The sequence below is a fragment of the Spinacia oleracea genome, chromosome 4, assembly GCF_020520425.1.
Source record: "Spinacia oleracea cultivar Varoflay chromosome 4, BTI_SOV_V1, whole genome shotgun sequence".
Taxonomy (NCBI): domain Eukaryota; kingdom Viridiplantae; phylum Streptophyta; class Magnoliopsida; order Caryophyllales; family Amaranthaceae; genus Spinacia; species Spinacia oleracea.
The window spans coordinates 153,897,649-153,924,248 of NC_079490.1; the positions used below are offsets into that span (position 1 = coordinate 153,897,649).

Here is a 26,600-nt window from a genome sequence, read left to right on the forward strand (position 1 = left end):
CATTTCCGATAATATTTTCCGATACGTACCATGTTTCCGTTTCCGGCAACATCTACGACTTGGATAATATTTATATTTCCGATACGATCCATATTTCCGTTTCCGGCAATATCATCGTTTCCGGAGTATTCATTTCTTGCCTGTGACGATCTTAGCTCCCACTGAAACCAAGATCCGTCGGTTCCGAATATTCATAGATGGAGTATTTAATGCCATTAAATACTTGATCCGTTTACGTACTATTTGTGTGACCCTACGGGTTCAGTCAAGAGTAAGCTGTGGATTAATATCATTAATTCCACTTGAACTGAAGCGGCCTCTAGCTAGGCATTCAGCTCACTTGATCTCACTGAATTATTAACTTGTTAATTAATACTGAACCGCATTTATTAGACTTAACATAGAATGCATACTTGGACCAAGGGCATTATTTCCTTCATAACATACATACCTAAAGTAGAAGGAACGTTCCCGTTCTTCTCATCTTCCTTTCTCTTCAAGCAATCCCTCTTCCAATGCTCCTTCTTCTTGTAGTAGAAGCATTCAGAGTCGGCAGGAGAACGAGTCACCCTCTTCTATTTACCAGAAATGGTGCCGTTGGACTTAAGTGAGGGCGTAGCCTTGCCCTTACCCTTCTTGCCCTTTCCCTTGCCTGATTTCTTGAAGCCCTTACCCTTACGCACCATAAGCACGTCGTGCTTATTCTCTTGCTTGAGCGTCATTTCAGCGGTCTTCAGCATACCGTGAAGCTCAGTAAGACTTTTCTCCATGTTGTTCATGTTGTAATTCAACTTGAACTGATCATATCCACTATGAAGCGAATGGAGAATGATGTCAATAGCCATCTCATTTGAGACTTCAGAATCAAGAGCTCTCATGTTCTCAAAGAGTCCAATCATTTTAAGAACATGTGGGCTCACTGGTTCTCCTTTCTTGAGCTTAGTCTCAAGGATCAACCTCTGAGTCTCGAATCTTTCGATTCTGGCTTGGTCCTGAAACATGTTCTTCAACTCCGAGATAATTTGGTAAGCATCCGAGTTAATGAACGTTTTCTGAAGTTCAGGATTCATGGATGCAAGCATCACACATTTGGCCTAGATCCAACAGTTTAGGGCAGCTTGAGTCACCTCCGGCCCGGCGGCCTCTGGTAACTCTTCCTCTAGGACATATTATTTTTCCTCATGAATTAGAACTATTTGCAAGTTCCTTTGACAGTCGAGGAAATTGTTGTCGTTCAACTTCTCTTTGTCGAGAATTGAACGCAGGTTGAACGAGTTGTTATTGTTTGCGGCCATTTGATTTCTACATTTGAAAAGAATTTGCAATAAATAACCATTCATAACTTAATAACTTTAAAATAAATGCTAGCATAATCATTAAATCTATTAAAAATTTCATTCATGCAAAATCAAAACATGGTCCAAAATGAATGAAACGATTCCAAGACCCTAAAAGTCCTAAATCCTTAAGCAGCTTTGGCATGTCTTAAGTATTTTAAGATTCTAGGTAAGCAAAACCTATTGCTAGTAATCTCCAAATTACTCTTGGTTAATAAATTAATACCATAATTTATCCCATTGCCACAACATAATGCCATTGTTGTTTGAGTTGAAACCACAATCAACGTGCTCCTTTGGGACGCCTTACTATCTAAGTCAACTAATATAGCACCTCACTTTGGCCTAAACCTACTACGTTAGATCCTTAGATTTTTGTAAGTGCTTGATTTGGAAGGCAACTTTTGAACTCGATATTACTTTGAACCTAGTTGTTTCTATGTTGGTTCGATTATTTAGTGAACTAAATCTAATCGAGCATACAAACAACGTATTCATGCATAATATACATTCATTCAATATATATAAAAGCATAAATAAAATTGGTGAACTAGTATGGCCCAAAACTCTTGTCTTGAAGCATCCTATCTTCTTCACCATCTTGTTAGTTTGGCATCGTCTTGAATCTTCATTCAATGCTAACTTAAAGTTCTAAACTAGAAATACTTGAAATAATAAAATTACATCAAAATTTCAATGGTACGCAGACCATATTTAAAACTTTACATTCAAAGATAAAACGGTTCGCAGACCGTATTTAACTATCCTAGATTGGTCATACTAGTCACTTGGAGTACCTGCATTACATAAAATATACATTCTATGCATTCACCCATTCGTATCCTAAAACGAATGGCCCATTTGACTATGCAAGTATTTACGTGAATTATTTAAAATTCACGTTCACATAAACTTGTCCTAGAAGATTAATCAATTTCCAAATTATTAACCCTTAGAATTTATTCTAATTAAAATTTAATTTAATTAAAATAAAGCGACCTACGAAAATAATTAAAATAATTATTTCATTTTAATTTCATTAAGCGGCTCCCACTCAAACCAATAATTATTCCGGATAATTAATTATTTAAATATTAAATTAAACTCACGGCTCGGCCCAAGTTAAATAAAATAATTATTAATTATCCCGTTAGCCATTTTAATGCAAATACAAATTTTCAAGCCCATCGAAACAAAAAAATGCCCAAGTGTGCAATGCGGGCTAGGCTTGCGCCCAGCCCAGCAATGCCTCATGTTGTGTGGCCTACGAGGCACACGAGCATTGCGCCCATGCCCCCGCAGCCATCGCACAATATCCCGCAGCCTTGCGCTGCGGTGGCACTGCTGCTCGACGCTGCGCGCAAGGCAAGGCAACCTTGCCCCTTGCTTGCTCGCAGCTCGCAAGCCAAGGCTTGCCTGCCTTGCTCGCTCACTCACCCAGCGCGCGCGGCACGCAGCTCGCTTGCTGCTGCCCGCGTTGTTGTGGCTCGGCAGTGGGGAGGTAGCCCGCGTGGCTACGACAAGCCACACGTCCACACACCCCTCGTGTTCGTGCCTTTGGTTCGTGCAAACGGACCAACTAATTAAAAAAAAATTAATTTCACGAACATATTTGCATTTAGATATTTTTCACAAAATTAACGATTTTTATTTTCGAAAAATAACGACTTTATGATTTAATTAATTTTTAACAACAATTCGATTTTGTTAAATTTATTAAATCTAGGATAACTTTATTCAAGAACGAACAATTTCAACTTTTAAATAATCGAATCTAAAACTTTAAATCGTTCTAAACATTTAGATTTCATATTTTTATCAATTTGGTTTAAGTGTTGATTGAAATTAACGAATCTAATCAAAATTTTAATTCAATCATTTTTAAAATCTGCCACTTTTCATGAAATTATATTCCCTTTCCCAATTAACCAAATTTCCAGATCTAAATTATTTAAAAAATCAATTAGCGATCTAAAATTTACAAATTTGGGGAAAGAAAAATCAGGGTTTATACTTAACAAAAATGGCCGAAATTTTTACCATAATTTTAAAATATACCCAACAGCATTGTGTCAAAATTTCAATCAATTCCCAGTAATTTAGGTCAACCAATTAATTAATTGAAAAACTTTCCGAATTTGTTAATTTTAATTCGAAAATTAACAAAAACGCCCAAAAACACATGCTTCGAGGCCCGTTTTTGCAATTCCGTTCTCATGTGTTGATCTTAGAAAATCGTTTTCAATCAGATTAGGGTCAGAAACGTCAAAAATACGAAACTTTTTGAATTCAGAACTTATTATACGATTCATCCAATAATCCATAATAATTCGAAAAATTCAATAAAAAATCCAAAAAATTCGTCAACAGCAAAAACAATAAATCATGCTAAAAATTGCTTTGAATACATAAGGCTCATGATATCACTGTAGGGGAATACAGTTAAACATACATAACATGTGCGGAACATCCCCAAAGCCAGGAAACATGTATAAACACAAATTAAGCATACTTACATTTGAAGCGTGTTTTCCCGAGTATAGTATCAACGAACACGAACAAAGAACTCCAATTGTCGTTCCTCTATTTGGTTCACCGACACGTTCAGATCCGTCTTGATTATTGTAGCTTAGACAACGTACAAGAGAGTTTGCTTTTCGGGATGAACAGTTTTTGAGTAGAGAGAAAATTGAACTACGTAATTTAGAATTAGGTTTAGGTTACTGGAAAAACTGATTGAGTTATGGAAAAATATAACCTAAATTATAATTAAGTGTAACCGGCCAAGACCAAAAGCCTTGACCGGCCACACACCACACACGCACGCACAACCCATGCGCACAACACACACCGCAGGCCGAAGCCCACAGCGCAACCGAGCAGCATGGGTCGTGGGCCTTTGCTTGCTCGCTGCTGTGTTGTTGTGCTTTGTGCGCGCTGCCATGGCCACACGGGCTGGCTTGCTTGCTGCGTTGCGAGCTCACTGGCTCGTTGGGCCTTGCGCGCATGCGTGCTTGGCTCGACGGGCCGGCATCTCCGATGCGGCTCGTATTCGCGACGAACGCCTTACGGCTATTATTTATCGTATCGTACACGACGAATCAACGTCGTACGATACGATTATTCGTTTCGCCCAGCTTAAGAATATTCGCGATACGATATACGATTCCGATGCAAGGTCGTATCGTATAATACGTTTTTCCAAACTAATTCCCGAAAAGATATTAAATGAATTTCCGATTCATTTAACCCGGTGATCTGTTACATGTCATTGGTGTGACCTTATAGGTTCAGTCAAGAGTGAATTGTGAGCCAAATATAGATTAGAACACACTGATCGGAAGCATTGCTCCAGCTAGCTGTTCCGATCACATGATCTTACTGAATTAATTGTTCGCAATTAATCTGAACCTTGGTATTAGACTTAATGCACCTTGGGTGAAGGACATATTTCCTTCATTTCACCCCCTTTTGCCCATATTTTCGAATTTTTGTATAACTTGATGCAAAGTGAATTGGTTTGGTTTGTTAGTCAGTAAGTTAAGTGTTTCCCATGTCAAACACAATAGTTAAAGTAAAGTTTTATTTCACTCGGGAATAAGAGAATGGCCAAAGATATGGTATGGCTGAAGTTGTTGGCAGTTAGCCTTAGTTGCCCAAACCTTAGCGGGGAATAGAAATGTCCCGCAAGTGACCCAGATGGAAGATGTTTAAAAAGTTAGCTCAGAGTAAGCCGCTATTGTACCAAGGGGAATCTGACCCCAATATTCTGGAAAACTGGTTAATGGCCTGTTTGGAAACATGGATTTCTTTTCAAATGTCTGTTTGGGAAACTAAAACATTTGGATTTGTATTTGGGCCAAATCCAAGACTCTAAAAACTGAGGCCTTTGTACAGAATTTGAAATACAACCTAAAATGATGTCATTTGAAATTCTTATTTCTCTCCCCTCATGCTGGCCTAATCGTCCAAATTGAAAAGAAAAAAAATCTTCATTTTTCCTCCTTTTCCCTTTCTCTCTCCTCAGTCACCACCTTCAATCATCTCTCCTCCTCTCAACCTTCACTGGTTCTCTCTCCTCTTCACCCTTTTTCTTTCTCCATCACCACTAGTTCTCACTCCTTTATCACTCCGACCTCATTCTCGCAACCTCTTCGCCGCCTCCTCGATGTCGCCGCCTCGTAACCTTGTCACAGCCACCGGCATTGATCCTTCCATTTTCTTTCTCGGCTTCATGCGCCACTTTGAAAAGATTGAAGATGAAGAGAGTAAATTTTAAAAGTTATGGTTTATTTTTCCCCAAATTTGGATGGTACTTTGTTGTTAATCAACAAGATGGTTTTAATTTTCTACATTCCATTGTTGATAATCCAAATACCTCCATTCTATTTTGTGTTGTTAAATCGACACGTTTTCATTCGATTTTGTATTGGATGCGTTCCGATGGATTCTATGGTTTACTAAATCGACCATTGTTGATTATTTGGATGTAATTTTGTTTGAGAAATTTGGTTGTGGGTCTATTCCTTTCTTTTTTTGTCGAGCTTGATCCTTGCTAGGAGGGCTTATGCGGTGCAACGGATGATGTGCTGGCTGCAAGCTTTGTCAAGAGTATGTTCATGGAAGTTGGGTTGTCATTGGGATATTGTCCGATGGCATTTAAAAAAACGAAGTAATTAGTTTACAGGCCAGGTACTGCTTTGCTATGAAATTAAATCAATCAAATTCTTTTGACCCCAAACTCAACCTATTAAAATTTGAAATTCTGGATTTGAAATTCTTATGTTTCCCAAACACAAAATTAGAAATTGAATTCCAAGATTTCAATTCCAAAATTTGAATTCCATTATTTGAAATGAAATCAATGTTTCAAACGCAACCTAAGGGAATTCGATAAGCTTTTGAAAAAGCAGAAAGCCAAATTGGTAATAGAGGTGAAGAGTCAATCAATGAGTACCACTCCAAGTTCATTGAGTTGTCTAGGTTTGCACTAGAGATTGTTGCTACCGAGGAGCTTCAAGCTAGCATTTTGAGGATGGATTATCTATGGATCTTTAGTTAATGTAGACAAATGTTGTCTACATAGACCTTTAATTATCTAGATGTTTAGTATGGGAGAGCAACCCATCTGTATTGGACTGAGGAAGAACAAATTTGAAAGTGAAGGTGGCGAGAAAAGAAAAGATGTTAGTAACCATGAAAATGGGAAAAACCAACAGAATCAAGGTGGTTTTAAGAATCATAAGGGCAATGGGAAATTTCAGTTCAAGGGAAACAACGGTGGAAGCCGAAATTTCAACAATGAGAACAAGAATCAATGTGGAAAAGGTGGAAAAAAAAGTGCACTGCAAGAGATGTTAAAAAGTACGGTTTTTACATGAAATGACCTTGAGCTTTTACAAAATACACCTAATACCCTCAAGTTTTCTCGAATGCACCAAATATCCCCGAGGCTTTGTAAAATGCACAAAATACTTTTAATGATAATTTCTGTTAACTTTAACTTTAACTTTAACTTTAATTTCAATTTTTTTCATTTTTTTCTCTTTCCCTTTTGATTTCTTATTTTTCCTTTGTTTTTTTCTTTTTCTTTTTCTTTCCTTGTATCTCTTCCTCCTTCCCGGATTCCATTCTCTATCCCTTTAAGCTCTTTTCTCAATCACCTGCAAATAAGTACACCAACTAGTACAGTTAAATTTTGAAGTAATCGCTGACAGAGACATGCCGAAACTTGTCATCGGACATGAAATTGAAAGGCAGCCCTGTAGACAATAATTTGTTATATTCATCTCATTTTTCACCAAAAGAATCATTGTTCTAACCAACAATCAAACAGTTTATCACAATACCAAAACGAATAACATTTCACCCAAAAAACAGAAACATATAAGATTAACATACAAAAATCAATACACAAAAAGAGACATCATATTGAAAAACTAGAAAGAGAATAGTGGTCAATTTACCAGATTCATTAGCACCCACAAGAAGACAACGAGAACCCAGAGCAATTTCGAGGCTAAATTCGGCGTGGCTTGGGTACGCAAATTGCATGGCTTGCACTTTGATGCTACTACTTAAATTCGCCAACACATTTCTATTTTCTTGCACCATTTATTGTTTGAATTAATTTGTTACTCTTGAAATTGAAATTGAAAACAACACATTTCTATTTTCTTGCACCATTTATTGTTTGAATTAATTTGTTACTCTTGAAATTGAAATTGAAAAAAGGTGAGGAAATTGAGAACGAATGAGATCTAGTAATTGTCATTTTGGTGATTTATGGAACATATGTTCATATTTGGGGTAGTTGGGTTTCACACCAAAATTAATTATGAAAAAGAGATTAGCCATGGATGCCGTGGTGGTGAGAGATAGAAAGAAGATGATGATGATGCCATGAAGAAGAAGATGATAGCAAGCAAAAGCAGTAGGGAGCAGAAGAGCAAATTTGGGTTAACTAATGAATTAATTTAGTTAGGGGTTAATGTTAGGGTAAATCGAGAAAAGGATTGATCAAGGGTAAAGGTAAACATACATTAACAGAGACTTAATGTTCGTTGTGGGCAATTTTTGTAATTTTTTTAAAACCTCATATTTAGTGCATTTGGGAAAATTTGTGGTATTTGGTGCGTTTTCTTAAAACTCTGGGGCATCTCATGAAAAAGCAGTAAAAAGTAAAATACACCTAAATCAAGTTAGAGTAGCAAGCGCTAACCAACCTCCAGTAACATACTCTCAATCATATCATGCGAAATTCAGTATATGATGGAAGAAATGGAAAGAAAAAAGAATACTAGCTACTTATAGCCAACTGAAATATGTGAGAAATGGTCTTTTACTAAAAGCAACTCAATTCTCACTAGTGTGTAAATAGTTCTTGACCATCATCCTGTCTCACTATAAGATCATTTTGAAGTGGTAAATTTATGAGGTCGAGTTTTTCAAAACCCACTCCACCAACGTTGATACACCAAATCCTGTTGCTGAACGTTTCTTTTCATTCCAAACTGGACCAGCCATATCTATATGCAGCCACTGAACTTTCTCATCCACAAACTGCAAAAAGTATTTGTGAAGTTAGCATTGACAATCTGCAGTGACAAAAAAAAATTAAAAAAACTAACAGAAAAGGAACATTTTACACAATCAGGTATGATAATTTTACAATAATTTTTTTTTCTTGAACCAGTTGACTTGCACCTATGCATTAGAACAACTCAAAGGATTCTTTTTTGTTCAAGTAACATTTGAAGCATATTATGATGAGCAGGAAAGTAACATTTGTTCAGCCTCAGTCAGCAGCTACCACAGGTCCACAACTCAGAGGATTCCCTTTTGTTCAAGTTTCCTAGATCACTGGATAAGTAAATGTTAAAACTTACTCCGTTTTTTCTTCACTCGTTTCACTTTGACTTTGACACTATTCATATACTAAGTTTGACTTAAATTTTTTACCCAATATATAATTGGAAAATTTGTAAAAAATAATCCTAACCTTTGCCCTGTCTTCTATTTTGGGGGTTATCTTCCATAAACAGTCCTCAGGCGGTTGGTGACCAACAAAATAGGTAAACATGACACGTGTTTCTTTCTAATTGGTCTAATTCATTTAATTTAATTTAATCCTAAAATTCTTTTATATAATTTCTAAAAAATATTTTTTTTTCTTTTAAATCAACTTCTTCCCTTACTCGGTGCTGTTACTCCCTCCTCCCCTAAGTCGAGATATAATAAGTTCTGAAAATTTCAGATAATTTCATATAAGTTGAGATAATATTAATATAAGTGCTGACAACATAGGTTGAACCAATGGGACTTGCACCAGTCACCAATAAGGTAAACCTTCCCCTTGAAGGGAATCTAAAGTCCAAGTAGTCACAAAATTTGCAATAGTGGAAGATATGGTATCAGTAAATTGGTGCCAAGAATTGAACAAGATGCTACTAAAACGAAGATAACAAGAAGAATACAAATAGAAAGGAATTGTAACGGTAATGGCATGGGGAAAAGCTTATGCAAAGGTGATAGGAAAGTATCACCATAGGCCCAATTGAAATAGAACTCAGTCACTCACCCACGGAAGATTTAGGGACCTCTTCATCGAAGGCATGGGTTCCTCCCAGCCAAAGAATAGAAGGTGGGCATTTAAAGTAAAAATCAAAGATGAAGCATTGATTTACCTGTTTCAGAAAAAGAGCTGCAGTGATGGAACCACCTTGGCGACCCCCAGTGTTAACCATGTCAGCAACTCCTGATTTCATCGAGTCCCAGTAACTGTCTTCCAATGGCATCCTCCAGAATTTCTCTCCAGTCGCCTCTGATGCAACAAACACCTCTTTGGCAAGTGCATCATTGGGTGTAAAGACACCTGCCAATACAAGCAAGAGATGAGTAAGTTATCAGAACTGAATTATATCAGTTCCAGCAGGAGAGGAGAAAGACTTTAGACTACACAGTGTGCCTCTTTTTTTCCTTCAGGGTACATCGAGTTATAAGGGCAGCCAGATTTATAAGATATTTTCACATTATCAGGTGAAACAAGAAAAATATTGATGTGCTTTGATGTTTGAAGACAACATCAACCACGCTTTGCAAATTAGCTGTTGGCAAAGAAAGATCATGAATATGCAATTTACCTGCTATGGAAGGTCCCAAAGCAACAACACATGCACCAGTTAATGTTGCGAGATCAATTATCTGCCAAAGAAGGTACAACAAACTAATAAGAGCATCTCTTGGATATAAATTTCAGTAAAAAAAAAGGTTGATCAAAAGATAAGTTTTTCTGCACTACAGTATTGAAAAGAATCTCAAGACCTAGCTCATAACCTCTTATTAGAATTACACCATTCAGACAGAAATTTTTGATGTCGTTACTTTGCCATGCAAGAAGCATAACAGCTTCAGGACCTACCCATACATCTGCCATCAGGATTTTGTTGTTTTAGTTTTTTGCAATGAAATTTTTTAAGGCACTCCCCACAAGCTCAACGCCCATCTAATTTTGAACGGGATACAAGAAGTTTCAGCTATTCCTACATTCCTTCGAACCAAACTATATCCATATTCATCTATTTCGAGATTACTCAAATTATATGACAAAGTGAACAAAGAAAAAACTAAAAAGGCAACAATATTCTACTTCGTGACCTTGCATGGAATGATTCTCTGTACACCCAGAATCGCCGTAAGAAGTTTTCTAGGCTCGAATGCTTGATCAGTTCTTTATCTAATAATGACATCGAGTATGTCTTTCCTTTGCTGGTTCAAGAAGTTCTACCCCGTCCCTGACTTCTCTATTCTTCTTCACTCATCTCCTTGGTTTCAAGATATGAGAACTGGACATCCAAATTTAAAGAACCAAGTGGAGAGGAGTGGCTGGGTGTGAGTTTCAAGGATATAGGGTTTCTGCCTTGTGAAGAAACTGAAATTTTGACAGAGAAGCTGGAATTTTAGAAAAAAAGCTGAGACTAAGGAATAAAAGGTTTCTGAGGCATGACAAGCAGAGAAAGATAGTCTTCTGCTAGAGATTTGCTTCAATTGATCAACATCTAAGATTCTAAGCAAAGGGGCGACAAATATTAGCACAAAGGAGTCTAAGATGAAAAATGAGCTAGAGGAAGTTGTTTTGGGAGAGAAACAGAGATAATTTCAGAATATGAAGGTAAAGTGGGCAAAAGTAGGGGACCTTTGTTCCAGGCTTTTCTAGAAAGTAGTGAAAAGGAGGAATTTTATAAAGGAGATAGAGAGTGATTCTGGAGAGGTTTTCCAAGATGTTGATGATATAAGTTGAGAGATTTTGCAATTCTGCCGGACATTATTCACAGCAGAGAAGGTTCAAAGACTGAGAAATACGGTTCAGACTTTGACCTCATTCCTTCTCACGTGGGAGCTTATATTTACAGACCTTCCGCGGAGGAGGTTAATAGTGTGGTGCTTGCAGTGGAGAGAGACGATGGTTCCATGTGTTCACAATAGTTTGTTTCCTGAATTACTGGGAGGTGATTAAGGATGAGTTGCTTGCTTTTTTTGTAGAATTTCTTGGTATAGGAACTATAGGAAAGAGCACGAATTCCTATTTTATTTTCTGAAGGTGAGGGAATGACTTCCCATCAGACTCTTTCCACGTGTTTCTTTGTGTTCTGATTTGTTGTGAAAGTCACTTATTTGGCATTGTGACGGGCTAAGACAGCAGGGGCTTCCAAGAATTAATCGGGTTGGTGAGGTTCAGAGGACCATGTTAATCAGTAAATTTACTTCTTCTGTTTAGAGGAAAGCTTATCCTCTTTTGCTTGTACTCCTTTTCCTGAGCTGTTAATATAATACGTTTAAAATGTAATCTGAACTGAATAGATAAAGCAAACCATTAATAATAAGACATAACTTTATAATACTAATTAAAACTTAAAACTTTGGCTACTACAGCCTACGTTACTTGGACTCAAATACTCAAGCTCGAAGCTTACACTACTAGAATTCGCAGTTTTAACGACAAACTATTCACGACGAAACAAAAAATTTGTCGTTAATAGTCTATTTGCACTACGTTACTACGACAAGCCCAATTGTTGGTAGTAATTGATTAAAACTAAGAATACAAAATTTAATACAGTTGTCGTTAATGTGAAAAGTAAATAATAAAAAAAATTAATAAATTAATAAATAAAAAGTAAAAGCCGTCGCTAAAAACATTTATTTAGTCAGAGCGGGATTATTTTTCGTAAATACCGGGCAAATTAAATTTTCACAACTTCTCATAATCAATAACGCAATTCTCTGAAAATGGTTGAAACCCTACATCTTCTTCCTCAATTTTCCTTCCTAAACCCTAATCACAAAACTCACGATTCACATACAATCGGAAAACAAAATTCAATAAAAAGAACAAAAAGCGAGACAGAAGAGGAACGAAATCAGGAACGAAACCCGGTCCTCTCTTCCCCATCAATTCGCGTTTTCTCTCTTCCTCATCCTTCCTCATCAATTCGCGTTTCTCTATATCAATTCGCGTTTTCTCTCTCTTCCTCATTAACTATGGTGATGATGGCGGCGATATAGACCGAGGTAACATATGAGCTTCTCTGATTTTCTCGAATTTGGTTTCTTTTACATAATTTACAAGTTTAGACCTTACGTTTTATAAATTAATTTATGTTTTAGGTTTAGATCATAGGTTTTTTTCGTGATTGAGTTTGAGCTATTTCTGGAAATTAGGATTTACAATTTAGTTTTTCTGGTGAAATCGACGAACTAGGTTTGATCTATAATCTGGTTTCGAGTTGGGTTTTTTTTGGGTATGAGCTTCTTCATTTTCTCCCTCATCCTGCATCTGTGATTTTAGGGTTATTGAAATTGATTAGTTAATATTAATTATGCTTTGTATGATATACTGGTAATCTCCTTACAAATTCATCAATTTCTGCTATTCTAAGGTTTGCTAAACGTGGATTATCATGAAGAGGAGTTTCGATTTGACCTCTTTTAAATTGTTTCCTATTTCAAATTCTGATGTTGATCTATGGGATATGAACAGGCCTCTCGATTTTTTATTTTATTTTATTACTTTTGGTTCAATTTTGGGATTCCTAATTGTCTTGAGATTCTGCAATACTTAACTGTTGGCCGCAATTTGATTGGAATGAATTTTTAGTCACTTCCAGATTGTGAGGGTCATGGATTATGTATATTTCAATTGGATTTTACACCGAAAATAAGTTCACTTGATTCTCTATATTGTCATAGTTCTTGATGCTCTAATCCAAAATTGCATGTGCTCAATTTTACAGATATACCAGTTATTCTTCCTGTTTAAGAATTCTAGATCACGAGTCTTTGTTTCATTATGTTCAATCAAATTCATACAATTCTTCTATGATCATCGCCTCTTAGGTGCACAAAATTATGTCATGACTTATTATCTTATCACCTCATTTGAACTGTAGTATATGTATATCTTTGTATGTGATTTGATTTTTACAACCAGTGTTTCTTCATGAGGTAGCTTGGGAATGGAGATGGGTCATGGGGATAACGTGAATCACTGAGTAAGTTGATCCGTGGGATATAAATATATAATGTGGTGGACGGTTGTTTCTTCCATGTTCAGAGTGTATACTGATTCTGTTGTGTTTATTCTCGCAGTAACGAGGGATAACATTATAAAGTGCCGCCTAATTTCCCTACAAGATTTCATCCCTCAGATGTCATTGAATTTGGCACAGAAAAAAAAGGTGGTGTAGACATCCTTTCACTCTGCATATGTACTTTGATTTCAGTAACATATGGAATAAGTGTCAGTAAATAATCATTTTTAAGTCGCAAGACAAAAATACTAATGAACCGGGTGAAAATATATTTAGTTTTATTACGCAAAAGTCAGTTTTGATTAGTAAATTCAACAAAGTTTAGTTTCCGTATGTAAAATTATATCCTAATATGTAAAATATTAGTTCTAATCTATTCAATTTTCATATAGGACCAAGTGTAAATGCAATACAAGTCTTCCATTCTTAACTAGATGAAATGTGTCTGCTGGTGATTTTAATAGTTATAGCAGCTTGTTGTTAATTCAACTTCAGTTTCACTGGCATAATTTGCTGATATACTTGCCCATTTAGGTGGTTAGGAGTCTCATTGATCTTGGAGCACTTTAGCCTACAGGAGTTCTGTCATTGGTATGGTATCACTACTAGAAAAACAGTCTTTAGGAGCGCTTAAGCAGCGACGTTTGTTCAAAATAGTGTTGGGGGCGGAAAATGGACTGGAAAATTGGAGCGCTTTGATGAAGTGTCGGCAATTCTCTACGGTGTAATCAAGCGAGGCTTAAAAAAAAAATCAAAACCCCTAAACCCCACTTCTACCTCTAACCTCCGAGTCTCTGCACTATTCATCTCTCCCTCCCACATTCATCACTAACCCTAAATTCCAATTTCACTCTATTGACTCTTGATAAATTTTTCTTGAAATTCTCTGGTATGTTTCCCTTACTCTCTTTTGTAATCTTCTATACGAATTTCTCTCAAGATTAGGTTTTTGGAGTATTAATTGCAATTTTATTAATTGTTTGCAGTTAGAATTGATCTCTGTCGAATTTCGCTGGTAGTTTTTCTTCCAACTTTGCTGGTAGTTTCTTCTTATTTTTTCGATTTAAGTTTCTCCCGAATTGCATTTCATATCTCAAATTTTCTTTCTTATATTTCCAGCAAATGATTTTTGATGATGTTATAACACATCCTTCAATCCCTAAAAAAATATCCAATCAATCCCTACACATTCTTCCGAATATCAACTTGGATGAGGTTAGATTTCAATCTATGTTACGCTAATATATGCAATATATGTCAAATTTTGCCTTATATTATTATTGATTCCACTTTTAGTTGCTCTTGAGTTTCTCTCAATTATTTCGAGTATTGTAATTTTCAATTTTGATTTTCTTTTGATTTTTCAATTTGAATTGATATGTGTTTCTCTTCTGATCTGAATTTATAGCAGGTGATATTTTGTGCTAATAAAACGAAACTGACATTGGTAAATCATGATCTCCTTGGCTTTTTGCGCTTCTCCAATGGTTAGTTGTCTTAAAATGATCTATTATTGTGAATTATTTGGGGTTCAGGTTAAGAGTTACAAATAACTGATAAATTATGGTAAATTCATGTTATGATTGTTGTACTTATTCAAGCTGTGCTTTGAGATGTCTTTGGAGGCATGGTTTCCTGTTTTGGACTAATACGAGTACTTGCTATGTTCTTATATGTTGATTTTTTTTTTGTCTAGTGATTAGATTATACCTAGCAATCAATCATTGTAATAAAAAAAGAACACCATCATCTGCAGGGGGTAAACCACCTAATGCATTGTCTACTAATGAACAACAGAGAATTCCTGGTGCACAGGTTGTACCTCCTGCATTGCCTACTAATGACATTGGTGTTTCATTCTGTGTATGACCTAGTTGTGCCGAATCTTTGCACAAGTTGGGTTCTTTCTATTTTCCTAGTTTTTTTAGACATGATTACAACAGTTTATCAAATAAATAGATCAGGTATTGACTTCATTTCACTCCAAGAGTCAATTTTAGAAAAAAAAGATATCTTTACACGACTTCTTTACAAATTAAGGTAAAAACATGTATTAATATGGTTGACAAAAGCGGTCCTTGTGACATTGATTCATAGTACGCAGTATAGAAACTGTCTGGTAGGCTGGTAGCTACAGGATAGAAACTGTCTGACTACTGATTAAAGAAAAATTGTCAGGAAACTCATATTAATTTAGTCTTGTTTAAGATTAAGATCGTCTTCCTTGTTTGGGTTAGCAACTGCATTTGTTTCAGCTTCTTCAATGGCTTTCAAGATCTCTCCTCTCTTAGTTTCTAAATCGCGCATCTTTATGTTAAGTTTCTCGAGCTTGAGCTTTAGTTTTGATGGATCATTCTTATCTCCAGGGTTCTTTTTCTTCTTCTTTTCTTTATCTTTATGATTATTATCACCTCCTTTTCCCTCAGTGCATGCATATGAGAAATGAACTGAGGGAGTATGTATTTCTCTCTGAAGTTTTCGCTTAAAAAACAAGTCACTTAAAGTTATACTTCGTTCATAAGAACTTAAAGCCTGTTGTATTTTCTAATGTGGGATGAAACTCGAAAAAATTGGCTACTGTTGAAGTTAATTTATCTGCAAAATTGGCTAATGTTGAAGTTAATTTATCTGCCAACATTTGAAAATTAACTTATACAGGGTTAGAAGCCCAATTACAGTGTCTTAGGTAAGGAAGCAATCATATTGAAGAATGTTTCGTAGTTGATAGGGAAAGGAATACATTCCTCTGACCTGCTACTGATTCAGAAGGATTTGTAACATGTTAATTAAACAATAAATATATAGTTACCCAATTATAGACTATGTTACCTGTATGTTCAAAAGTTAAAATAAACAACAATCCGTTATATTATTTATCTTCTTGCTGCAAAATTATGGAAATCATTTTTTGGTCTGTATGTACACAATTCAGCACCTTGGTAGACATCCATTACTCTATCCAGCTTTCACTTTTCTAGTCTATTAGTCTATATCATATCTTAGAGAACTACGAATTAACTGTGCTACAGCTCTACTGCTAACCGGCTTGATTTAAGAATTAAGGTTTCTTAGTTGGCAACCCACATGGCTTTCATGTCAAAGCTTTATACGCAGTGAAGATGGATTGTTACTTATACTTCACTGTGTATAAAGAGATCACAGGAGATCAGTGTGTATAATGAGATCACACGGCTTAATGCTTTAACTGATGCTAGTGAACATAGTGAGAAGCCTGACAAAATTTTATGCCCTGCTACTCATCTTGTCATGTAATGGTAGCGGCTACTGCTACTGCTATGTTGTTGCACCCCTTTGTTTTGTTTCCCCCTTTTTTTGTGTCTACTATACACCAAATTAGCAATGTCAAGCTCATTCATTGACTCATAGATAGCAGAAAGATCAGTCAAACCATTTGCAAATGCATTCTTCATGTTACTAATGTAATTTATTTTTGTTCTGCCAAGTAGTACAACAGGTTTTTAAATCAAAATCTTGAGATCAGGTTGTAGGTTTTGGAGGCTGAATAAACCCAATAGAGTAGAACTTCAAACTAAATTGAATGCTGCCAACAAACTGAATGAAATTCTTGCAAATCGCATGGAGGAAGTACAAGCTGAGAACAATGAAATGAAGGAACGTGTTAGCTTGGTTGAGTCTAGAATGAAAATGTTGCAAGATGCATTGGTCTCGCAACTTAATGTTACTATTCCAACTTCACAAGGTGGACCAGAAATGCAAAAATAGGTCGAAGCCGCTACACATTAGTTTTAGATATTTGGTGCAAATTTTTTTTTTTTTTTTAAAGAATAAGGAGTTATTTAGATTTAACTCCTAGTATAGACTAAGTTATTTGATCTTATTAGTTTTCTTGTTTTGACTCGCATTAAAATTGTCTATTATAAATCTTTTGTGATTGATTACATTTAATATAAATTTAGTGTATTAATTAATTTTTTGAGAGAAAAATTTAGTGTATTATTCTATATACTATTTAATTTTGAATGAATTCCAGGTTACAAATATTTTTCATATTAACGACAAAATATATTTATTTTATATAGTAACATTAACGACGAAATATTTTGTCGTTGTTGGACGATAATTAAAATTATTGTATCAACTTGATTCTCTTTTACGTCAACTTTGTTGGTCGTTATATGATGTTTGTTCGACGCCATTGAATACATAATAACGACAAACAATCATTTTGTCGTTAATAAATAACGACAAACAATCATTTTGTCGTTAATAAGTAACGACAAACAATGATTCCGTCGTGCAAAATTCACGACGAACGTTGACGTTAATACTAATAACGTCGGAAGCTATTACGACAAAACTCACGACGAACTTTGTTCGTCGTTAATAGCTTTAACGACGACTTTTTAGACTTATAACGACGAAAAAGTTTGTCGTTATAAACCCTTTTTCTAGTAGTGTTATAACATAGACTACAACCTTTCATAAGGTTGTATTTTTATCTTCTTTTGACATTAATCACATTATTGAAAAGACCAAAAACAAAGGAAGTGTAAACATAACCATTTGAGGGGTGGGATAAGAAGCAAAAGTAAATCACACACAACCGAACACACACAACCATTTGAGGGGTGGGATAACAAGAATTGAATGCTAATGACTTAATGAGTCATGACAGATGTTGGAGGTAGAGGACAAAGCCACTTCAACTCTCCTTCCTCGAATGTTTTTGTGTGCAGGCACATCCATACATATTCATTTATTCATCATTTTGGAATGATACATTACATAGATATTACCTTCTCTACACCTTGATTGCATGCGTACACCAAAGCATCTGCAAGAGTAAGCCTACCTTCTGCATCCGTATTGTTCACCTGGATTCAGCATAACGATTAGCGAGAAGAAGTTAGATACTTAAACACATACTTGTACAAGTTAAACATCAACAAAGCATATAACCAGGACACTATAAAATTACATCAGATGATCACATATGCAAGCCAACTCTTCTTAGTGCATATCAACTCAACGTTCTGATGAACCTTACAAGCTAATAGGAATCTTGTTGACATTAAAGGATTTTATCATAAGGAAATGCAACCTCTCCGCACGAGATGCATCAACACCGAAAAGATAACCACTACTCCCTTTGACTCACATTGTTTTAACTTGATAAAACTAATTGCAAGTGGGATAGTGGGTTAATTATTTATTGTAAGAAATTAATAATGGGTGAATTATTTATAGTGGGTAAAAAAGAGAATGTGAGTAAGTGTGGGGACCATGTGAGGGAGAGAAAGATTAATATAATTGGGAGTGGGACCATGAGGTAAGGAAGAAATAATAAAATAAGAGAAAAGCATACCAAAACTAGAAAGTGTAACTCATATTAAAATACGGCCGCTTTTAGAAAGTGTAACTCGTTAAAATATGGAGGGAGAAAAAGAAAATAAAAACCAACATACACCTAATAAATCTCCAAATAATCCAAGATGATCTTTAGAGATCACGGATTGCTAAAGATATGTTTTAAAGGATTTGGTAAAATGTAAGGAGAAGAAATTGTTATGGCACACTGCAATCATGAGAATTTTGTGGAGTGCGTGTGTTTGGTTAGAGCGAAAATCTCAGATTTTTCACGTGTTTTTACTGTATCCTGATCCGTTGTGGGACAAAGTAAGGACATGCTATGGGTTACTGCAGCAGAGACTCTCAAGGATTACTTAGTTGAAGAGGTTGCAAGGAACTGGGTTAGACTGTAAGTTTCTTTAAGAGGACAGCTTGTCCTCTTTTGCTTGTATTCCTTTTTCAGAGGTGTTAATATTTATATTTTTTTAAATATAAAAAATCCAAGATGACCTAGTATTCTCCATCCTGTTAAAAGATTCAAGATTTCAAGTTTTAACAGTATTGTGGTAGACAACCAGAAAGTTGGAGTGGTCTAACATTAAAAAATGTTTCGTTACAAGTGTCCAATTAAACCCTTTATGCCGAGATCAACCCCTCTACTCATCATCGCCACCATCTCAGTTAGAAATACTCCATCCAGTCCCTACATATGTTCAAAGCGTCCTCCAAAGTTAAGCAAATAAATTAAGACGATGTTAGTTATAACCTCATTATCCAAAAAATATAAACATCACATAAATATGAAGAAAAACATGCGCATATTTGACATTCTCATTCTTCAAACCACATGCGCACGTTCTAGTCCCAAAGCTCGTGCATTAATGAGCTTTTAAAGCAAATAACCTTCACTGATGACCAGACATGCCAAAAGTAATTAGGTCACAGAGGCCAAATGAATATTTTAACAATAAATCTTCCTGCATTCAATAAACTACCTCTATAGTTTTTCCATTAGAAGCAGTGACTATGTCTCCAGGCCGCATACCAGTCCCACTGATCATGTTTTCACAGGCGGCAATAATAAAATGAACCTGCACATGTCCAACATCTTTAATGATTCATACAGAAATTGTATTCAAAAATATAAATGCAGAGTTTCGCAATTGTCTTTAACTAAAACTAGTTTTAGGCTTATAGCTACACGCGAATTGGAATTGCATACTTTTTGTCTCCTTTTTCCTTTTTAACTAGTAACAGAGAAAATATTAGTGTGACTCGCCTCAACTCCAGCAGGTTTGATTTGACCAATTGCTTTTGCAGCACCTAGAACTGCTGCTGAACCGCCCATATCAAATTTCATTAGCTCAATTGAACAGCCTGGTCCAGTTTTAATGTTGTAGCCCCCGCTAAAAATCATAGGAAAACACATAGGAACATGACAAAATCAGCATCCAAATGCACTTTTAACAAGAATTTCAAAAGGAGACCACTATTGACACTTAACAGGGAAAAAAAAACTTAATCTTACCAAACTTGGAGCATTGAAATATAAGAACAAATTAATCACCCAGAAGAAAATTATCAGAAGCAACTATAGTACGGAACAAACAGATAAAACGTCAACTTCTAGGAAGAGAAATGTAATAGGGCTAAAAGCATGAACAATGAAGATCAATTACATATTCGGTAGTACCACCTCCTCAGTCCTCCCTAGGCACAATGTCATGATACTCCCTCCGCCAATTAATGTTTGCTCCATTTGACTTTTCATGGTTTCAAAGACACGACTTAAAACGTAAATATCTCCAATTCGACGAGCGTAAAAGTAAAAAAAAAATGTTCATATAATAAAAATATACATTGAACCGAAATCAACAAGACCCCACATGACTATATTATTTCATATAGGTTAGTGGCAATTCATGGTCAAACTATTTAAAGTTTGACCCAAAAAATTACAATGGGGCAAACATTAAGGGACGAAATGAGTAAGAGACATCAAAAGTTGAAATCCAATCACAATTTTAAAAAGTGTGTTAAAACGTATCCCTGTATCAGTAATGCTAGGCGCAACAAACTTTAGAAGGCGCAGCCTTTGGCCGCTTTTCCCAAGCACGAGGCGCAGTGCCCTAGGCGCCGTTTGATTTGGAGCATGGCTGGGTGCTTTTCGAGGGAATAGTACTGCAATTTCTCTAAAAATAAGACAATCTGAATAATTAAGACCGACACGCCACACCCATTAGTTGTTTTTATATTCAAAGAGGAGAGAGAGAAAGGCAAGTGAATAGCTTTATGTTATTTTCTTTTTGTGTCTGCCAGGCGTCCAGCTTCAGAGTAGTAAACGTAAAAGAGTAGATGTCCTCTTTTCAGCGGATACATCTTTATACATTTCCCAAAAATTCTAATTGACAACTACTCCGTACCATAGTGGAATTATTCTTAGCCACATAATTAATTTCTTTTACCTTTTTTTTCTTTTTATCTTACCTTTATTTTTTTATCCCAAACTTAAAAAACCATTTTAGAAAATATGGAAATTCGGTTTTTTTTATTTTTGTGGAAATCAAAAACTAATTTCCAAAAATGTGTAAAAAAATTACTTCGTAATTAGGAAAAATTAAGGGCTCGTTTGGTATCATTTCCGATTTTCAGTTTTGGGTTTTAAAAAACTAAAAACTGATTTTAGTTTTGGTTTTATACTTTTTACAAAACAATAGTAAAAAAAACTTACTGTACGTAGGGGGCAGAAAATATCCGAGTGTCTACTAATCACTCTTATAAGAAGCATAAATTTGACGAGTGTATTCCGAGTGTCTACAGATACTTTTAAAAATTTTGACCAGCTTTATGACCCCTTCTTGTCGCCATTGATGACAATATCAAAGCTTTTTTTTCTTTTCTCGGAATTTAGAAGCTCGAGTATCTCATTACTGTCAATTTCTATCTGCCCAATTCAACCCACCAAACATAAGTTCAAGAAAAGGGAAAAAATAATAGAAAGAGAATGGAAAGGAGAATCATGTAGAAGGTTAAGAGCGGTAAGTCAGGCAAGACAACAACATCCCACGGTGAAGATTTTGATTATTAATTTTATCTTTCAATATTTATTTTCGTTGTATTTTACATTTTTTAGTTGTAAATACGTTATAAAAATCTGTTACAATAAGCTCAATAGCTCATCAAACAATAAGTTCAAATAAATAAACAAATACACATCAAATAAACTCTTCAAATAAATAAATAGATAAATACGAAGTAGTAGTACATTTTTATGAGATTTATCTTGCGACTGGTGAGTGATCTATTTTTCAAGTTAATCGCTATATTCTATGTTTTTATTGAAAAAGATTACATATAGAGGTTTAACATTTTTTTTTTTATATATATATATATATACAAAATTGGCATTTGGCATAAGATTTACATCTTTATTGTAGAGGATATAAGTAAATGGCAAATATAAAAACAAATAATGGTTCCATCATGGATCGAATCCCAAACCTGAATGTCTAAGAGAGGTGCCTTAGCGTACTGGTAAACCACCAGGAGAGAATTGTTTTTATGAAATTTGTTTATTGAAAATTTATATTCAGTACCTATTTTATGCTAGAATTCTTTAAAAAAAATATTAAGATCCTTTGGCCCTAAAGCCCAACTCGATTAGGGTTTCCAAAATCGCAGCCACCCTCGGCCGGAGAAGAACCCTGCTACCTTTTCTTTTATCCGCCGGCGACAACCCAGAACGCTGCTCATCCATCCACAGCACGCACCCCTCCGCGCCCACCAGCGAGCTTCCACCAGCGCCGAGCGAGATCACAATAAGCCAAATCTTAAGCAACTCCAGTAATCTGAGTTTCTTAACAACGGTACTTCTTATTACCCAATCGTGGTTGTGTGGCGATTGTAGGTGGGGAATGGTTACGTCAGCAGCGGTATGAGCGACACGGGGGTAAGGTTCGTCGGTAACCGGCTACAAGTTCCGGTGAGGGTGATGGGTTAGCTTGGGAAGAGGAGAGAGAAATTAATTTAATTATTTAATTATTGATTTTCCTACACTTTTAAAAAAATACAAATAATTAGTTTTGGAAAATTCAGAAGTTACAAAAAAAAAATTCATAAAAAAAATTGAGCATTTAAATTTAAAGATAAAACATTTTAAATCATTAAAATACCTCTGTTCCTTAAAACATTTCCTATGTGATGGAAAACACACGTATTAAGAAATAACATGTGTGTAAGAAAAAACAATAATTGGTGTGTACTTGTTTTAGGAATGTACAAAATTTAATGGTTGTTTAATGAAAAGTACAAAAAAAGAAGTGGATGTGGGGAGGTTGGTTGGGGAAAAACAATTATGTGTAAGAAAATACATTCATGTTTTATATTTTTATTGTTCTTTTGAGATATTTCATGTGACTTCCTTTTCTGGCAAGAACAGTTTTTGGCACAAATTTTTGGTAAAGTGGGAAAAGTTTATGGCATAAAATAGAAACAGGAAACGTTTTGGAAATCCTAATTAGAAACAGTTTAAGAAACGGAGGGAGTATTAAATTATTTAAAGTTAGAGATAAATGAGTGGTTCACATTAATTGTTTATGGTGGTTGTCACTCTAACAACTACCCTAGAAAGATCATACTTTTCCCATGCTTTGCCTCTTTTCTATAACTTTCTTTCAGTCATCTAGAATTTACTTTTTTCACTGACCGTTGAAGCCTTTCCCATGTATTTGTGTACTGTATTAATGTAGATTAGTGACACCACTATTTTTGATATTTTTTTTGCTTAAAATCTAATACCACAGCTAAAAAAGTAAACATAAAATATTAATTTGAAGGTGAGCCTCGTTTCCAAAAGGCGTGCACCTTTGCCTAGTGCATTGCGCATTTGCGCCTAGGCTCCAAGGACGGTGCGCCTTGTGCCCGTTAAAACAAAGAATCCAGTCACCTAGAGGCGATGATACATCCCATCCGTTTCAGTAAGAAACATCTCATCACCCCTTTCCAAGTTGTTCAACTTCCAATAGATGACTAAAGTTGATTCCACAATCAGACAACTCTATTTCCAAAGGGTAACCACAACATTCAATAATAATAATGAATAATCATCAAACACAAACTCACCTGTCAAATGTCAGTCCTTTCCCGACAAGCCCTAATCTGGCTTTAACTGGTCCACTAGGTTTGTAGCATAGATGAATGAAATGAGGTGGATTTGCTGAAGCCGCAGCAACCGCAAGGTAAGATCCCATTTTCAGTTCTTTGCACTGTTCTAGATTAAGAATCTTTGCTGATAGAACATCACTGTACATTGAGGCAATCTTGGAAGCCTCTTCCGCAAGTACTCCTGAGGAATAATTGTATTTAGTCATGGAGGCATAAATCTAAGTACTTTAGTGTTCCCTTATCCCCTCTCCTCCAAACCCATCTCAGTTCAACAATAAATAGATGAAGCATGAATCACAGGCCTTGAGAATTCAATAATCTTGCACCCCCCTCTTAGGCAGGTAAACATAAAAAGAAAATAAATTCAGCTTAAACCTCAAGGAAAAAATAACAGCCTTACTAACCAGGAGTAAGTACATTAGCAGGTGCATTAACCAGCTCTCTTCCAAATATAACTCCAGAACAAGTATCTTCAACAGATTTCAGCCTTTTCTCTAAATCAAGCCCAGTTCCAAGGCCAATAATATCCAGACTTTTGAGGAGTGGTTTCTTTGACTCTGACTTAAACCTGTTATCTTCATGCATTCCAAGAATGGTACCTGTTACAAATATATCACCAGATAAACATGAAGTAAGAAGGACTGAACAAGCATCAAAAAAGGAATGGAGTTGAGGAATTTACCAGATGTGATGGCGGTAACAGTGTTTAGCTTCGACTCCGCTGAAAGGCCCTCGGAAGAAGCAACAAACACAGCAATATTACGAGCTTGAGCAGTCTTAGCAGCTGTGGCAAGAGCTTCACCGAGACCACGATATGCGGCCAGAGAAGGAGGCTGAGAACCAAGTCCGATCAATCCTATCCTCTTGGTTCCTAGTCCGGGAAGCCTAAGAATAGTAGACTGGCCAGCCTTGCCAGTGAAATCCTCCTCAACAGAGGCTTCAGCTAACAAACCACCTAGCTGGGAGTCTAACCTCTTCAAGGTAGCATTTTCGAACTTCATATTATCATCCTTGGTCATGTCTTTCTCTGTAACACCCACAGCAAGCAAGTCTCCTTTCCATTCTGCCGCATCAATATCTTTCACCGCAAATGATACCTTTGATCAAACCATAGTCAGTAGAGATAGAGTGCTTCGAATCTATAACCGACCATTTAAGTTTAAAAGAACCTAACAAACATTACAAGTCTACTAAAAAAGATACAACCGGTACCAAAGCGCAATTTGTAAATTATCATCAAATAAACTAAACCAAATACAAAGACAGTGGATAGGGACAGACTTAAAATACAAGCAAAGCACACGGGCACATGTGGATCAAAGTTTTGCAGATAGCGCATGAGCTAAATTCGTGATGAATAAAAAGAAGATAGAAATAAACCTTAGGAGGTTCAACATTAGCAGGTTGAGTGAGTCCTAAAGTGTCCCGGCTGAGAGAGTGTGCCATCAGCCTTCTTAATGGTGCAGTATAGAAGCAGCAAAAAGTCCAAGAATCTGTATAGATCGGAATTTAGAACAACCCTTTGAAGCAGCGGATACAACAGTGGTGGCTTATCTGGAGACATTGACCATGTATCAATCAACAACCAAAACAAAGAATGTCACAAAATGTTTCATTTAAAAACTTAAAATATTCAAATTACAACCTAATAGTACTTTAAAATAATTGCAATTGTTCTCAAAGGGATTTCATTTTTTGAAACAATCTACGATATCACAAATGCTAACATCTTAAAACAAATCTCTTTCCAAATAAGTTTATATCGTGTATGATCCAGTTTTGTCAAACTCATGCTATTACATAAACTAAAAAACTAACAAATTCTAATTCATTGATAATGAAAAAAAAGGAAAGGCATAGGCTTTTACCAATTGACAAACAATTTCGATTTCAATTCTCATAATCCGTTAATTAGTCAAGTAGACAACAACAAAATGTTTTGGTAGTCAAGTAGACAACAATTCACTCTGAAAAAAAAAACGTAAATTAACAATAAAACTCTGCCTCAAATCCTCGATCAAAGCCAATCGACTCAGTTAGCGTACATGAATAAAATCACTGTCTACCACAATCAAAGCATAACTAAAAATTCATTATTCATTTACTTTACAAATCTAGTATTCATTATACTTGTATCCATCGCTTTGTATTCCTCTAGCACCAACAAACAATTAAGAAAATTAGGACAAAATTATTAATGATACATCCAAAAAATTAAAAACAAACCCTAGCCTTTTCCAAAGGAGGAGCAACCGAACAAGGAGATGTTGCCGCTTGTTTGAGAAATTCCGCTGACTGGTGGATTGTTGGTGGTGGGTTCGGGGTTGCGGCGGTCAATTGGGTAGGCGGCGTCGGTGGGCGGGTGATTCAGTGAGTGAGTGGAGTAAGCCGGAGAGAGCGTAGTCGAGAGAGAGAGAGAGAAAGAGCGAATATTTGCCCGTCTCGAGGCTTATAGCTACGGATGGACCTATAATGAACACAAATGGCATAAACCTGCAGCATCCACGTGCGATTATTTTATTTTATTTTTTTGTTTTTGGATTTCAAGTAGCGATTCTAAGACCACTCTCACCGATAACAAAAAAAACAAATTTCACCACTATCTCTCTACTACTCTTTCCGTCCCTTAATACTCGCACCGCTTTCCTTTTCGGGTCGTCCCTTAATACTTGCACCGCTT

At 35.8% G+C, this 26,600-nt stretch overlaps 1 protein-coding gene across 2 annotated transcripts; it reads right to left on the reverse strand.

Moving 5' to 3' along the window:
* Window positions 1-8,038: 8,038 nt before the first annotated feature.
* On the reverse strand, window positions 8,039-26,377 carry LOC110784672 (leucine aminopeptidase 2, chloroplastic). 2 transcript variants are annotated; one of them, XM_056827714.1, is made up of 11 exons: window positions 26,153-26,377; window positions 25,301-25,474; window positions 24,603-25,017; window positions 24,325-24,519; window positions 23,879-24,101; window positions 20,037-20,163; window positions 19,753-19,848; window positions 18,205-18,282; window positions 9,980-10,040; window positions 9,524-9,711; window positions 8,039-8,399 (listed from the first exon to the last, which is right to left on the reverse strand). In XM_056827714.1, exons 2-11 carry the CDS (start codon window positions 25,364-25,366, stop codon window positions 8,268-8,270), a joined length of 1,581 nt encoding a protein of 526 aa, XP_056683692.1. In that variant the 5' UTR covers window positions 25,367-25,474; window positions 26,153-26,377; the 3' UTR covers window positions 8,039-8,267. The 2 variants fall into 2 exon arrangements, with proteins under 2 accessions (XP_056683692.1, XP_021844818.1); XM_021989126.2 differs by having other exon boundaries at window positions 26,147-26,377.
* Between the last annotated feature and the right edge of the window lie 223 nt (window positions 26,378-26,600).